The sequence below is a fragment of the Musca autumnalis genome, unplaced genomic scaffold (assembly GCF_047663935.1).
Source record: "Musca autumnalis isolate F117 unplaced genomic scaffold, ASM4766393v1 scaffold_3, whole genome shotgun sequence".
In the NCBI taxonomy this organism is placed as follows: Eukaryota; Metazoa; Arthropoda; class Insecta; order Diptera; family Muscidae; genus Musca; species Musca autumnalis.
The window spans coordinates 186,777,135-186,791,820 of record NW_027411866.1 but is presented as its reverse complement, the minus strand read 5'-3'; the positions used below and the strand labels follow the sequence as shown (position 1 = coordinate 186,791,820).

Genomic DNA, 14,686 nt, shown 5'->3' with positions numbered 1-14,686 from the left:
CGGATAGTCATAATAGATGCGGGCCCCACAGAGGAAGAAGCCTATTGATTGTGGCGATAGTCGGATAATATTTAAGGGTCGGAATGGGGAAAAGCTCATGTGGAGACAAATTCAAAGTTTTATTCTTTGTGAATATATCAACTTCTAGTATGGGTATTCCAACGGCAAAGCCTGTCAATAGAAGAAGAAAATATTGTCTTTAAATTGGTGTAAAGTAGGTTGGAGAAGGTGGCCAAACAAGGGATATACCACAATAGTCGGTAATGCATCCAATTCTTCCATTTTTTGCAATCAAGCTACAGGTCGTAATTTTGATCGGATTGTCACGAAATTTTGGTTGCTTATGGGGGTCCCAGAGAGAAAGAGGCATATTATTTTTGGTGGTAGTCGGATTATATTCCCAAAAGAAATGTTTACCAGTGAAAAGCTTATGCACAGGGGTAGTGGTGTAGGGTATCACATGGTCGGCCCCATCCCGACTATAGCCGTTGCTCACTTGTTTTTTGTTTTGGTTTATAATTCGTTCAGTCGTTCAGTGCCCTGAACATACATCCTTTTGGTGGTGATGGAAGTATCGTATGTATATTTAAGGTGTTCCAAAGATTGAATTACATTGAAATGCTTAGTCTAATTAAATGCGTATGTTGTTTAGTGGACTCACTTATGTTCTACAGGTAAATATTTGTGTATTTACTGAACCCAGTATGTCTGAAGATACATATTCGTATGTTTCCCAAAGTATGAATGACATTTCATTACAAATATATATGTATGTAAATGAAACAAGTAAGAAGGTATCAGTCACATAGGACGACAGAGATGTGCCCTCAGTCCGGATCTAAGGAATGGAAACACACACAATACTTCTGACGTATATAGGGTTTTTTTGAGCTTTTGGGTCAATTTCTGCATTTTTCCAAAACTTGTGTGGGAGGTACCCGAAAGGGTGGTCCGATATAGTCAGTATTCGGACATAATTCGAGGCTGTAAGAAATAATGTGATGTACAACTTACTGCCCGGTTTTGTTAGTTCCGCACAGTGGTTTAGAATCGTTTTTTTTTCTGGTCAAAACTCTGTAAATATTTTCATATTTTTAATAACATAATCAGCTTTCGATGCACTTAAAACATTCGAATTCGGTCGAGCAGTTGCAGAGGAATTCAAGGCCAAAGTTAAAAATTTGAGTTTTTCATATTTTGCACCAAAATATGAGTGTTTTTGAGTTTTTCAATTAAAAAATTTGGAAAAATTAAAAACATTGTATTTTGGAAAAAAATGTTTCGAAAATTGTTTTCAAAATTAAAAAAAATACACTTTGGTTTTTCATAAAACTCATATACCTCTTATAAAAATTCATATATTAAAAAAATTTCCATTTGTGGGAAACAAGTAAAAAAGTATCAGTCAGACAGAGATATACCCTTAGCCTATGTGAATTGAAACTTTCGCCTACGGGCAGATTGAATGTATTTAGGGTCTTTAAGAAATTTGTGGCCGTTTTTGGACATTTAAACTTGCCGATTAAAGTACAAAATGCTGCAGAGGAGGTTCTTAACAGAATGGACCGATATTGTCCATTATGGAAGAGGATATTATTTTGGGAGTCATCTTTGCGGCAAATATCACACCCATTGGTTATTGCAGTGGGTCATCGTATATATTTTGGACCAGTATGCCAGGAAGCATGGTCCACAGAAAACATAATATCGCTGTAAACAGGACCACAACGAACAGCATCGGTATACATTTTCAAAGGATCTACGAACAGACATTTAGACACAAATGTAAAACTTTTGTGGGAAGGTAGCCTAAAGAGGAGATCGATATGGGCCATTTTAGAAATTAAATTTGGACAAAATATTAGGGGATCCAAAGTATGGACCAAATTAGTTGCCCCCGTTGAAGAAATATCGCTCATACCATTTTAGTGAAATTTTTTAAATATTGGGAGGAAGTACCGGAAGTTGTCCTTATCTTGGAACTAAAACTAAGATTGGACAAAATATGACGAAGGCCAAATTTTGCACCAAGTCGGTTGATCAGTTCGAGATTTATGGTGCTCTCCAGCCACTACATATGATGTCACTGGGGTTTTTTCTCAAGAAGTATTAATTTGCACATGAAAAAACTTTTACCGTCGTAATGGAGGCAGCGAATGCAAGTTGCTTAAACAAAAATTAACGTGATTCGAGAGGAGGTCTTAAAGTGAACTTATCCGAAATTTTGTATGGGTAGTACCCGAAGGAGCTGACAAATATAGTTCTTATTCGAACCTGATCTATATGTGGTAGATATATTAGGATGTGTAAAGTATGGACCAAATCGGTCACTCCCGAACATTTTTGAACTTTTGTGGGGGAGGTGCCTGAAGGAGTGGACCGATATGGCTTATCTTCGAATTTAAACTAATTTTGGGCAAAATATTACGAAGGCCCAATTTTGAACCGATTAGGCAGATCCGTTCGAGAGATATCTTGCGCTCCAACCACTACACACGGTGTAATAAGGGCTTTTTGCACCTTTCAGGTTATTTTCTCAGGAAGTATGGACTTGCCCCTGATGAAACTTGTACCGTCGCACAGAGGGGAAACATAGGCCTAAAGTTGCTCAAAACCCAAAGTATGATAATCGTTTTATTTTGAGAAAAAATGTTGATAAACGGCAACCAGACTCTTTTCAACATTTGCTATAACCACCCTCGACTTTGTAAGATTAACCGATCCAATGCAGCAGTCGATTAAACTCAGCCATACTGAAAACAAAAAGTAAATTTTCGAAAACTAAGAAATTAGGTGAACATTAAAATGACATTATTTTCGCGAAAATGTATATTTTTCAAGGTTTATTGTTTTTGTACAGTCTCCGAACAAGATTAGCATTTAAAATTTTCAGATTGATTTTACATCTTTGCTCTTTAATAATGGTGATACATATCCTCTTTATGAAAATTTTTTATTATCATTTTTAAGATTACTACAATTTCAATAGTGAAAAAGTATATTTCCCCGTCGTTTCCCGACGATAGTTTCTTCTAATGTTTTATGCGCTTGAGTTTCAAATATCAGATTCAATCATAAAAAATTTCGCATATTTGCGCCATTCCGAAAAAATCTAATTTTTCTCAACTAAAATATGAAATATTTTTTATGGAATTGTAAGGTTTACTCACACTAAATTTTGTTCCGCCTTATAACCGGGACTCTTATTTATTAGACTAAACCAACACCTATCAAATATGTTTGCATTATTCAGAAACATTCACGGCTTTTCTCATGTGAATTGAGAAAAATTTAATTTAAGTAAGTTTCAAAAAATAAAATTTGGAATGAAATATATGTATATGGGACTATATATACATCTGTACCAATTTGTTTGAAAATTGGTTCAATGTGTTTTTAGGCTAGTTCAGGTTGCATGTGTCAAATTTCAGTGATTTTGGTGAATTTTTATCTCATATCAGATGCGAATATATATAGAAGCTGCAATCTGGACCGATTTTCATTATTTTCTATAGGATTAATCCTTGTACAGATGATGTGCAAAATTTTATATCAATCCGACTATAAATGAGCTTTCTAGGCCTTTTAATCAACTTTTAACACAAATTTCCCCTCTGTACGTCGTATGGGGGGCAGTGAATATAAGTTGCTACAACAAAAATCAAAGCGATTCGAGAGCAGACCCTAAACTGAATTTTTCCGAAATTTTGTGTGGGAGGTACCGGAAGGAGTGGACCGATTGAGTCCATATTAAAACCTCATCTAAGTCTGGTAGATATATTAGGATGTGCAAATTATGGACCAAGTCAATTACTTCCTTCAAGAGTTATCGTGCGCACAAATTTTCCGAAAATTTTCGAACTTTTGTGGAGGAGGTACCGGAAGGAGTGTACCGATATAACCCATCTTCGAACTTAAACTAAGTTTGGGCAAAATATTACGAAAGCCAAATTTTGGACCGAATCGGTTGATCCATTTGAGAGTTATCGTGCGCACCAGCCAGACAGACAGGCGGACGGACATAGCTAAATCCTCTCCAAATTTTCTGAAACGGATTTCGTTCAAACATACAACCATTATTTCGATGAGGTACATTTTGCCCGTATGAAAGTATAAATGCTGAGGGTATAAAAACATACATTTTACGTGGTTAAATTCAAAAAAATAAAAAAGTGTAAAAACGACGGAACGGGTACAAAAGTTTATATGGACTTAAAAAGGAAACTCTCTCAAGCATCATTCTGTGAAAATGCAACTTTGTTCCAAGCTGTTCTCTAAAAATTCTAGTCCACTACAGTTGGAATTTCACTAAAATTTAGTGCCTGAGGAAAAATGAAATAGATCATTTCGTTTAAACGCTACGGTAATTTATTGAAATGGTTCTTTAAGACAACAATCCTACCTTCCTAACTAAAAAACAATGAACACAATATCTGCTATAGTTTTCGAGAAATTGCTATTTCCTTCTCCAAAAATTTGCAAAAATTACGTATTTTCCAAAATTGCGAATTGGACCCATACCTTCCAAAATTTTGACATATTTTTTTGGTTTTCTTAGTTTCAGTATGTTTACTATCGAATCCTATATGAAAATTAACAATCGGTGACGCCAAAAAATCGATTCCTAAACTACTGGGTGCCATCAGGCTTTTTGGCGGTTTTGTGCCATTATCTCAGTAGGTGCCACCGTAGTGCAAAGGCATGCACACCCGTCTTGCACGCTGAATGTCGCGGGTTCGATTTTCCGGCCAGTCAACATCAATTTTTCAACGGTGGCAAAATACCACTCAGTAATGTTGGTGACATTTCCTGAGTATTTCAGCCATGTAAAACTTCTCTACAAGATATGAGAGAAGTCTCCCTTGTCCAGTATGAGATGTTTGTGGAAGAATTACTATCTTAGTTATTATGGACTTGCCTCCAAATTGCGTCGTCGGAACAGGGCCCGCAAGAACAACTTTTTTGGAAACAAATCTCAAAACTATCCGAGACGAGTTGTTAAACTACACGTTGCCCAAATTCTGTGTGGGAAGTACCCGAAGGACGGGACCGTTATTCTCCATAATCCAACTCCATACATTACTGGATGAAATGATACGATGTGAAAAGTTGAACCAATCAGAAACTCCTTGCGAGAGTTTTCTTGCGGATTTGCCATTTTAGTTGGTGCTGTCAAAGTTTCTTGCAGCTTTGAGGTCATTGTCCCGAGAAGTATGGACTTCCCCCCGAAACAACGTATAACAACTACCAAAATTTGGACCGAATTGACTCAAAATTGTCTGAATCGAATTTCGTCCAAAAATACTTGGGCACTAAACCCATTATTTCGATGGGGCACATTTTTGGTCGTATCAAAGTGTATATACCCTCTTTAGCCTAACGGCTGAGGGTATAAAACACCCTGTGTACACAAAAGGTAATTGAACTCCATAAAAGTCACGTGACGCAATCCCATGAGAGTTGTTATCGCTTACGTTCTTGTCTCTTCAATACAAGCAGCCTTTGTCATACAAATGGCTAAATGTTGTTTATTCTGCCTGTCTGCCACAAATGTAAATGTACAATTAAAGTTACATTAACTTTATATAGTTGTACTTATTTTTAGAAGGCCAACTCTCAAAAATAATATTACTGGAAATAATAATAACGAACCTTGACCGTGGGGTTATTATATATTTTTTTTTTCAATCTATACTAAAGTGTATGTCCTTAAACAAGGTAATATGTACAAAAAATTGCTAAAATATTTGATTATGGTAAAACAAAAGACACAGTTTTAGCTTGAAATTTGTGTCTTTATTAGGTCATGTCAGGCAATGGCATCGAAACAATCTGCACAAAACGCATTACACTTCAACGCATTGAAGAAAAAAGCTAGTAAAAAAGAATCAGTGGGCTTTCTCGCCAGCTAAATACCCTCAGACTATGACTGTACAAATAATAATCCCTATCTAATCTAATCCCTATTTTGAAAAGAAATCGCATTTTTGTAAAATGTGTGTTTGGAAGTTTTCAAACATTTTTAAGCGATTGTGTGGTAGGTGTCCTAAGCATTGCACCTAATTATACCACAGACAGTTTCAACACATTTTACTCCACATTTTTACTCCAGTATTATGGATTTAAACCTATTATAAATTAAGAGAACAACACTTGGGCGGGGTTTTTGGAACTTTCGGGCCATTATCGAAATAAGTATTGAGATTAAAATAGGGACCACAAAGAATAATAAATCTGTACTTATCTGCACTTTTGTCCGGGAGATACATATATGAAAAAGAGCTCCCTAAATATTGGAACACTTTAGGGCCTATAATTTGGTAGGTATAGTGTGATCTAGTCCTGATCAAAAGGACTACCCAACTAGTTTCGAGAAGTGATCTTAAAGTGGATTAAGGAGGTATGTGAAGAAGTGGATCATATAGTCCACCATATTGGAACTTAATCTGAATGGGGGGGCCACTCCTTTCAATAGTGCCCACTAGCAATTTTAGTTCGGGGTATTATGTCAGGAAGAGCGAACTTGCCATTAAAAAAGATATTACTGTAATCAGGTGCACAAGGAATACCTTCTGCCAGATCATTATTTCAATTTAATTTTTTTTAAATTTTTAACATTTTTTAAAAGAAATTAATTTTGAAAAGAAAATCCGATTCTCGAATCCGGCCAAAAAAAATTGTTTATTGTTGTCTTATTGGGACGAAGGTCATTATTTATGAAAGTTTTTAATTAATTGAATTAATTGAGCTAATTTTTGGTTATACGTGCAAAAGTTACGGCACATTCAATCCGTATTATACGATTTTTTAACCCTATATATTTTATTGAGCTTTATGGCTACTTAAGGTTCATAACATTCGTGATAAAAGAGGACAATTTTTATTACATACTACTTGTGATAAATTCAAGCCGATAATTTGAAATTTATTTTGTGATTTAGTAACAGAAAATTTAGGAAAAATCACCGACATGTTTATTCTACTAATTCTAAGTTGATCTCCACACAAAAACTGATGTTTATTATTGTAATCACTATTCATATACACGTTAACATCGTGGGGAACATATCAACCTTTAAGCTAACGACCGTATATGCACTTGGTATGATTAACAAGTAAGAAAGTATCAGTCAGCCGTACTCTGACCAAAAAAAGAAACAATCATAATAATTATGCCGTATATAAAATATATTGATTTTGTATGACGATTTTGCTTCAAAATGGGGTAGGAACTATGCCAAATCAATGACATATACGAAACACCCTATCTTTCAGAGAGGATGAACACTTTCATACGGGCAATATGTGCCTCCTCGAAATAATGGTTTTAGACCCCAAGTATGTTTGGACGAAATACGTTTCATACAATTTGGAGTCAATTTAGCAATGTCCGTCTGGCTGCCTGGAGCGCACAAAAACTCTCGAACAGATTCAGATTTGATCCAAAATTTGGCTTTCGTAATATTTTGTCCAAACATAGTTTAAGTTCGAAGATGGGTCCTCGGGTACCTCCCTCACAAAAGTTCAAAATTTTCCGCAAAAAGTATGCGCACGATAACTCTCGAAGGCAGTAACCGATTTGGTCCATACTTTGCACATCGAAATATTTCTCCCAGACATACATCAAGTTTGAATAGAAACTATATCGGTCCATTCCTTCGGGTACCATCCACACAAATTTGCGGAAAAGAGAAGTTAAGGACTTCCTCTCGAATAGTTTTGATTTTTGTTGTAGCCACTTGTATTCGCTGCCCACATTACGACGGTAAAAGTTTTTTTCAGGGGCTCACGATAACTATCGAACGGACAAACCGATTCGGTCCAAAAGTTGGCAGTCGTAGTATTTTGCGCAAACTTAAATCAAGACGGGTCATATCAGTGCACTCTTTTGGGTACCTCCCCCACAAAACTTATTTGTTTTTTTGCAAAAATTATGCGCACGATAACTTTCGAAGGGACCAACCGATTTTGTCCATAGTTTGCACATCGTAAGATTTCTAGAGTTGTGTAGTTCCCAAGGAACTATTCCGGACAAGGAACTATTGGAACTATACCCGGCTCTTGGATTTATATAGTTCCTTTAGTTCATACGAGGGGCACTAAAAAACCTTCTGGCCTGGCGTCATTTGACATTTTTTGGAAAGTTTGACAGTTTTTAGCATAAGCGTACTCAGGACAGTTTGACATACGACTATGTGCTGTGTTGTTTACTGACTTGAAAAAATCACTTTGCAATAAAATGGAATTTACTTGTGAACATTTTCGTCCTATAATTTTTTACAAATTTCCACATGGATAATCTCTCAAGAGTGCAGCGATCAAATTAAATCTTTGTATGCCGATAAAGAGCGATCCTATATCACTATGAAAAAATGGTTTAATGAATTCAATCGTTGCCGACACTCGCAAATAACGAAGGTCGTTATGGTCTTCCAAAATTGGCCAGGAAAAAATTAAGCCGTTGGTGAACGGTCGCCAAGTTTTATACCGTGAGATAGAGGTATCCATGGGCATTTCTTCCACCAACTCACATTTGATACATATTGCATGAACACCTGTCCACAAAAAATGGTTTTTTTCTCGCTAGATCCGGCGGATGAATAAGAACAATCGCGGTGCTTCAAACGACATTTATAAGATTGTCACAGACGACGATTCTTGGATCTATGCTTAGGAGCCCGAAACAAAACAAGAATCCTCCATTTGGGTCTTCGAAAGCGTGTCCAATCCAACGAAAGTTGTTCATGGAAGAAGTCCTTCGAAGCAAATGGTCCCCTGTTTCTTTGGCAAAACTGACCGTGTGGCGACTATACGGCTTGAGATATGAAGGACGGTTAATTCTGAGTGTTAAACTACAATTTGTTTGCCTGAAGTCTTCTGAGAATTTCGAAAAACGAACAAAACAAATCGAATCGATCTGCATCTTGACAATGCGAGCTCTCACACATCGATTCAAACTAGCGCCTGTTTGACCGGACAAAACGTGGAATTGATGGGCCATGCCCTGATTGGGGATCCAATGACTTCATTCGATTGCAGGACATCAAGGAAAAAGGCGTGGTCAATGATTTTCGTCGCCAGAAGATGCTGTAAAAGCGTTCAAAAACCGTGTTTTGGAGGTGTCACAATAAAGCCACTGAAAACAACCCAACAAATGGTCGCATTACAAATTGTCCTAAGTACGCCTAGGCTAAAAACTGTCAAACTTTCCAAAAAAAAAAAAAAAAAATGTCAAATGAGGCCTGGCGATACTGCGTGTTGCCTAGGCCAGAAAGTTTTCTAGTGACCCTCGTATATGTAGTTCCAGTCGTTCATATAATTCCTTACATTTGTATAGTTGATTTTCTTTATTTAATTCCACACTCACTTCGATCTTTCTCGTTTGGTTCATTCATCATTCAGATGCGGTCACATTGTAATATAAACGTAAACCACTCCTCCTGCAATTTATTTATTTGTATGTAAATTAATCCACCATAAGATGAAAACAAAAAGAAAGAGAAAAATTCGTTAAACTACTTCACTCTCGGAAGTTTTTGGTGCGAAGGAAATAAAAAAAACGACGGAAGAGAAAGATTCATTGAACTACATATGTCGTTCTCGGAACTATTTGGAACGAAGGAAACATAATGAACGATGAAAGAGAAAGATTCATTGAACTATATCGCTCACGGAATTATTTGGAACTATATTAAGGAACTAGTTCCTTTTGGAAAAGGAACAAAATGTCCAACTCTAAATATTTTTACGAAACATTGATCAAGTTTGAATATGGACTATATCGGTCTACTCCTTCGGGTACCTCCCACACAACATTTCGGAAAAGTGCAGGACTTCATCTCGGTGGTTTTGATTTTTGTTTTAGCAACTTGCCCCCATTACGAGGGTTTAAGTTTTTTCAGGGACAAGTCCATATTTTCCGAGAAAAAGGATGGAGCGCTAGGTAACTCATGGACGGATAAACCGATTCGATCCAAAATTTGGCAATCGTAATATTTTTGCCCAACGTTAAATCAAGTTCTAATATGGACCCCACAAAAGTTCAAAACTCTTCGCTAAAATGGTGCGCACGATAACTTTCGGAGGCAGTAACCGATCCATACTTTGGACATTGTAATATTCCTACGATACATCGATCAGTTCTTCGGATACCTTCCACACCAAATTTCGGGAAAGTGCAGGTTAGGACCTCCTCTGGAATAATTTTGATTTTTATACCCTCAGCATTTATGTTAACGAGGGTATAAACACTTTCATACGGGCAAAATGTGCCTCATCGAAATAATGGTTTTAGACCCCAAGTATGTTTGGACGAAATGTGTTTCAGACAAATTGGAGTCGATTGAGCATTGTCCGTCCGTCTGTCTGTCTGGCTGGCTGGAGCGCACGATAACTCTCGAACGGATCAACCGATTCTGTTCAAATTTTGGCTTTCGTAATATTTTGGCCAAACATAGTTTAAGTTCGAAGATGGGCTATATTGGTCCACTTCTTCCGGTACCTCCCCCACAAAAGTTCGAAAATTTTCGGAAAATTTGTGCGCACGATAACTTTTGCAGGGCGTAACCGATTTGTACCATACTTTGCCCATCGTGAAATGTGTACCAGACTTAGATAAGGTTTCAATATGGACTCAATCTGCCTACTCCTTCGGGTACCTCCCACTCAAATTTTCGGATAAGTTCAGTTTAGGGTCATCTCTCTAATCGCTTTGATTTTTGTTTTAGCAACTTGTATTCACTGCCCCCCATACGACGGTACAAGTTTCATTAGGGGCAAGTCCATACTTCCTGAGAAAATAGCCTGAAAGTTGCACAAAACCCCAATGACACCGTGTGAGGTGGTTGGAGCGCAAGATAACTCTCGAACGAATCTGCCGATTGGGACCAAAATTTGGCCTTAGCAATATTTTGTCCAAACATAGTTTAAGTTTGAACATATGCCATATCGGTCCACTCCTTCAGGTACCTCCCCCACAAAAAAAATTGTTCGTACGGTAACTTTTGAAGGGAGGGGCCGAATTGGTCCATACTTTACACATCCTAATATATCTACCAGATATAGATCAGGTTCAAATATGGACTATATTTGTACACTTCATCCAGTACCTTCCAAACAAAATTTCGCATAAGTTCACTTTAAGACCTGCTATCGAATCACTTTGATTTTTGTTGAAGCAACTTGCATTCGCTGCCTCAATTTCGATGGTAAAAGTTTTTTCAGGGGCAAATACACACTTCTTGAGCAAACAGCCCGAAGGGTGGCTGGAGATCCGCTTCCATAATGGTCAATGTCGATCCATTCCTTTAAGTATTTCCTCCGCAAAACTTTTGCTCTTTAATCCTTATCAATATTTTTGTCGTTTCATACGCCCAAAATTTTTAAAACCCTCTAAATACATACGTTTTTTGGGAAAAATGGTTTCAATATACACAGGCTGAGGGTATATCTCTGTCGGCCAAGCCGACTGATAATTTTTTACTTGTTACTTGTTTTTTTATCAAAATAAACTGGACACTATCACCAATTTATTACATGTTAGTCATTTATGTAAAGCGCTAGATAATAAATATATGTATCAACAAATAAAATTATCACAAAATACTGCATAAGATACTGCGTGATCTTATAAAACTTACCGTTGTTACACGGTAATTAAAAATTCACAAAAAAAACACGTTTCTGTTGTGTGAATCAAATTTGAAGCCGTAGTATAGCGTGGAAATGGTGTAAACGCACAAAAATTACAATTTAGCGAAGCACATGTTGATATACTATTCAAAATATTTTCTATACCATTCGGTGATTTTCTGTTTTTTTTCAGTGAATTCTGACATTGTAATAGTACTCTATCCCACTAACCCGATAAGTTGGTCTCTTCATAGTTGCTAAGTGTAAATATGTACCTATGTACGTGCTTATGTTTTTTTGAATTGTACACATTTTTTGGTTTTTGTTTTTATTCTATACTTCTGTTGATAAAAAAAAATTTTTAATATTTCATGCAGCCACTTGACTTTGTTGCCGCTATTAGCAATTTGTTGATTCCGCGAACTATATACCATACTTACAATAAGTAGTAGTAGCTATAATCTAAACACTTTTTTCGGTATTATCAATTTTGTTTTTTTTTTTTTTTATAATAGAACTTACAATTTTCACTGGCACCATCATCTTTAACATTCACGTTTTTAGTTTCATTCACCTTTGAAGAAGTCATTTTGTTGTTGCCGCTATTTTGTAACTTTTAGCCCGTGAAAAAAATATTTATTTAATTTGTTTTGGTTTTTTTGTATCTGTCACCATGCCAAAACAATAATACATGTGTATGTACCGTACGAATTTCCCACCGTTCCTGTTTAGTTTCCTTTTTTGTTTTTCTTTTATTTATATATAAAATAAACAAATTAATTATTCTTCATTTTACTTGTTTTCTGCTTTCTCTGTGTCGTGGTCGTCGCCGTAGTCGCGTTGTTGCTTCGAAGAGCAACTTTGGTAAACTAAAAATTGCCAATGACCAACGAAATACATTTGCATGCCTTAACAAGAACATGTGTGTACAGTACATTAACAGAACATACTTCATGTTCTCTCTCTCGCTGCGATACAATCAATAATTAATATACACACAGTTACATACATGTACAGTGCATGCCAAGGGAATGGTTTGCTATTGTCAGTACATGTGCTCTTGAGAATAATAAGAAAAATATATAAAACCATTATTGGGAAGGGAATTCTGAGGCATGTGTTGGACTTAAAAGCACTGGGATGTAGTGCGTATTATTGTTATTAATTAGAAAGGTTATTATAACAATAATACGCACTGTGGTTCCAATGTTAAGAAATAGAAAATATTAAAAAGTAAGGGAAAATATTAAAACACAAAAAATTTCATAACTCATATATTTTTTCAATCGATTTTGTTGTTTTTCCCCTTTTTTGAAAGCTTACTTAATTGCCTTTTTCGTGATGGAAAATACTTATGAGTAAAGGACAAAAAAATTTAGTTTCCATGAAGCCAAGGTTTGTACAATTATAATACGCGAACTATTGTAGTTTACCAGCACTGGATCAAATTAAGTGTTTTTGAACAAAGCTGAAAAATTTAGCAAACAAATAATTTGCGTGAAAGTTATGACCGCGTTAAGGAATAACCATAGGCAAAAACACGTTGAAGCTATCGAGGTTTTTTACATTGCTATTCGATTGCTGGTTAAACCATTCAAATGACGGACATCGGTCCAAAGTAAAAGTAGAAGAATACAAAAGGAAGATTACACTTCAAATGTATCACTTTTCACCTTTGCTGGCATTTTGAAGCCGGATTTTATGTGTTTTTTGTATTTTTGATTTAACTTGGACGCGCACTCGGGTATTTCAAAAAAACAATCGTAGGATTAAAGTACTCGCGATTACGCATAATTTGATATGTGTATTGACTATGTGGGCTATACAGCATCACAGTAATCTATTGCCAAAGACCAACATTTAGTGCGATTTTTTAAACCTATTTTTTTGGGTACAGTGTTTACAATATAATTTTGAGTGTGCTGGTACCCTGCGATACTTTATTTTTTTTTTGCGTTCTGGATCATATAAATCTCAGATCGTGAAAATCCATCCACAAGAACGGCAGAAACGGTTACTGCAAAGTTGAAAAATATGCGAGAAATGTTTTTGAAAGTATAGAGGATTAATTCGCCTTTTCTGTGTATCGTTTCTTTATCAGTTAAGAAACCGACACATCACTCGCGTTTTTACGAGAGGTTTAAAAAGTTAACCGGTATGGAAACTGTATCCGATTTATCCCAAAACCAATAAGAAAGTATGAGTCGGCTGTGCTGACGGAGATATACCCTCAGCCACTGACAAAAAATCAAAATATATTGATCTTGTATCACGAATCTGCTTTAAAATCTGTATGTACCGTAATGTGGGGCTATACCAAATCATTGACATATACCAAAAATTTTTAGTAACTAAACTTCTTCATAAAGGACTCGAAATATTAAATTACGTTAGTCCCGAATTACATTAGGCGAGTTTACATGCGGCAATTTTTCTCGTTCTCTTTTAAACTTGCCTCTTGCGTTATACAAACAATTCTGTTTCGGCAAGTTGGAAATAATGTCAAAAACGAAAAATATAAAAGGAATTGCCTGAAAATTGCCGGTACGAGCAAATTTTTTCCACTTCCATACACCTTACGTGTCTCTCCTACAAAGTGAGACTTGCCGCAAGTAAACTCGCCTAATGCAAATTGGGACTTAAACTATGTTTGAAAGAAATTTTTGAAGAAGTTTTAGAGTTATCTGGCACAATAGCCATTTTAGTATGTGCGGGGAGAGTTTTGGTGCTTGGATCATTATCTCAGGAAGTATTGACTTATTCCGGAAAAAGATTGTACCGTTGAAAATGAGGCCGCTAGAACAACCTACTGAAAAAAGAATCAAAAACGATGCAAGAGGAGCTCTTGAACTTTACTTTTTTTCGAATTTTGCTGTGGGAGTAGACCGAAGTAGTTTATATTCCAAACTGATACATGACTAGATGAAATAATACGATGTGCAAAGTCTGCACCAATCAAAAACTCCCTGCGAGAATTTTCTTGCGGATTAGCCATTTTGGTTGGTGCCGTCAGGGTTTCTATAAGCGTTTAGGCCATTCTCTCAGGAAGTATGGG

At 36.2% G+C, this 14,686-nt stretch overlaps 1 protein-coding gene across 1 annotated transcript in view; it reads right to left on the bottom strand.

Annotated features, from left to right (window-relative positions):
* The window catches only part of LOC141398596 (synaptic vesicle glycoprotein 2B-like), a 71,350-nt gene extending 58,828 nt beyond the window's left edge, over positions 1–12,522 (bottom strand). Inside the window, exon 1 of the mRNA XM_073976005.1 lies at positions 12,154–12,522. Coding sequence (XP_073832106.1) covers positions 12,154–12,220 — 67 coding nt within the window. The 5' untranslated portion in view covers positions 12,221–12,522. The remainder of the gene's footprint in view (positions 1–12,153) is intronic.
* Positions 12,523–14,686: the final 2,164 nt, after the last annotated feature.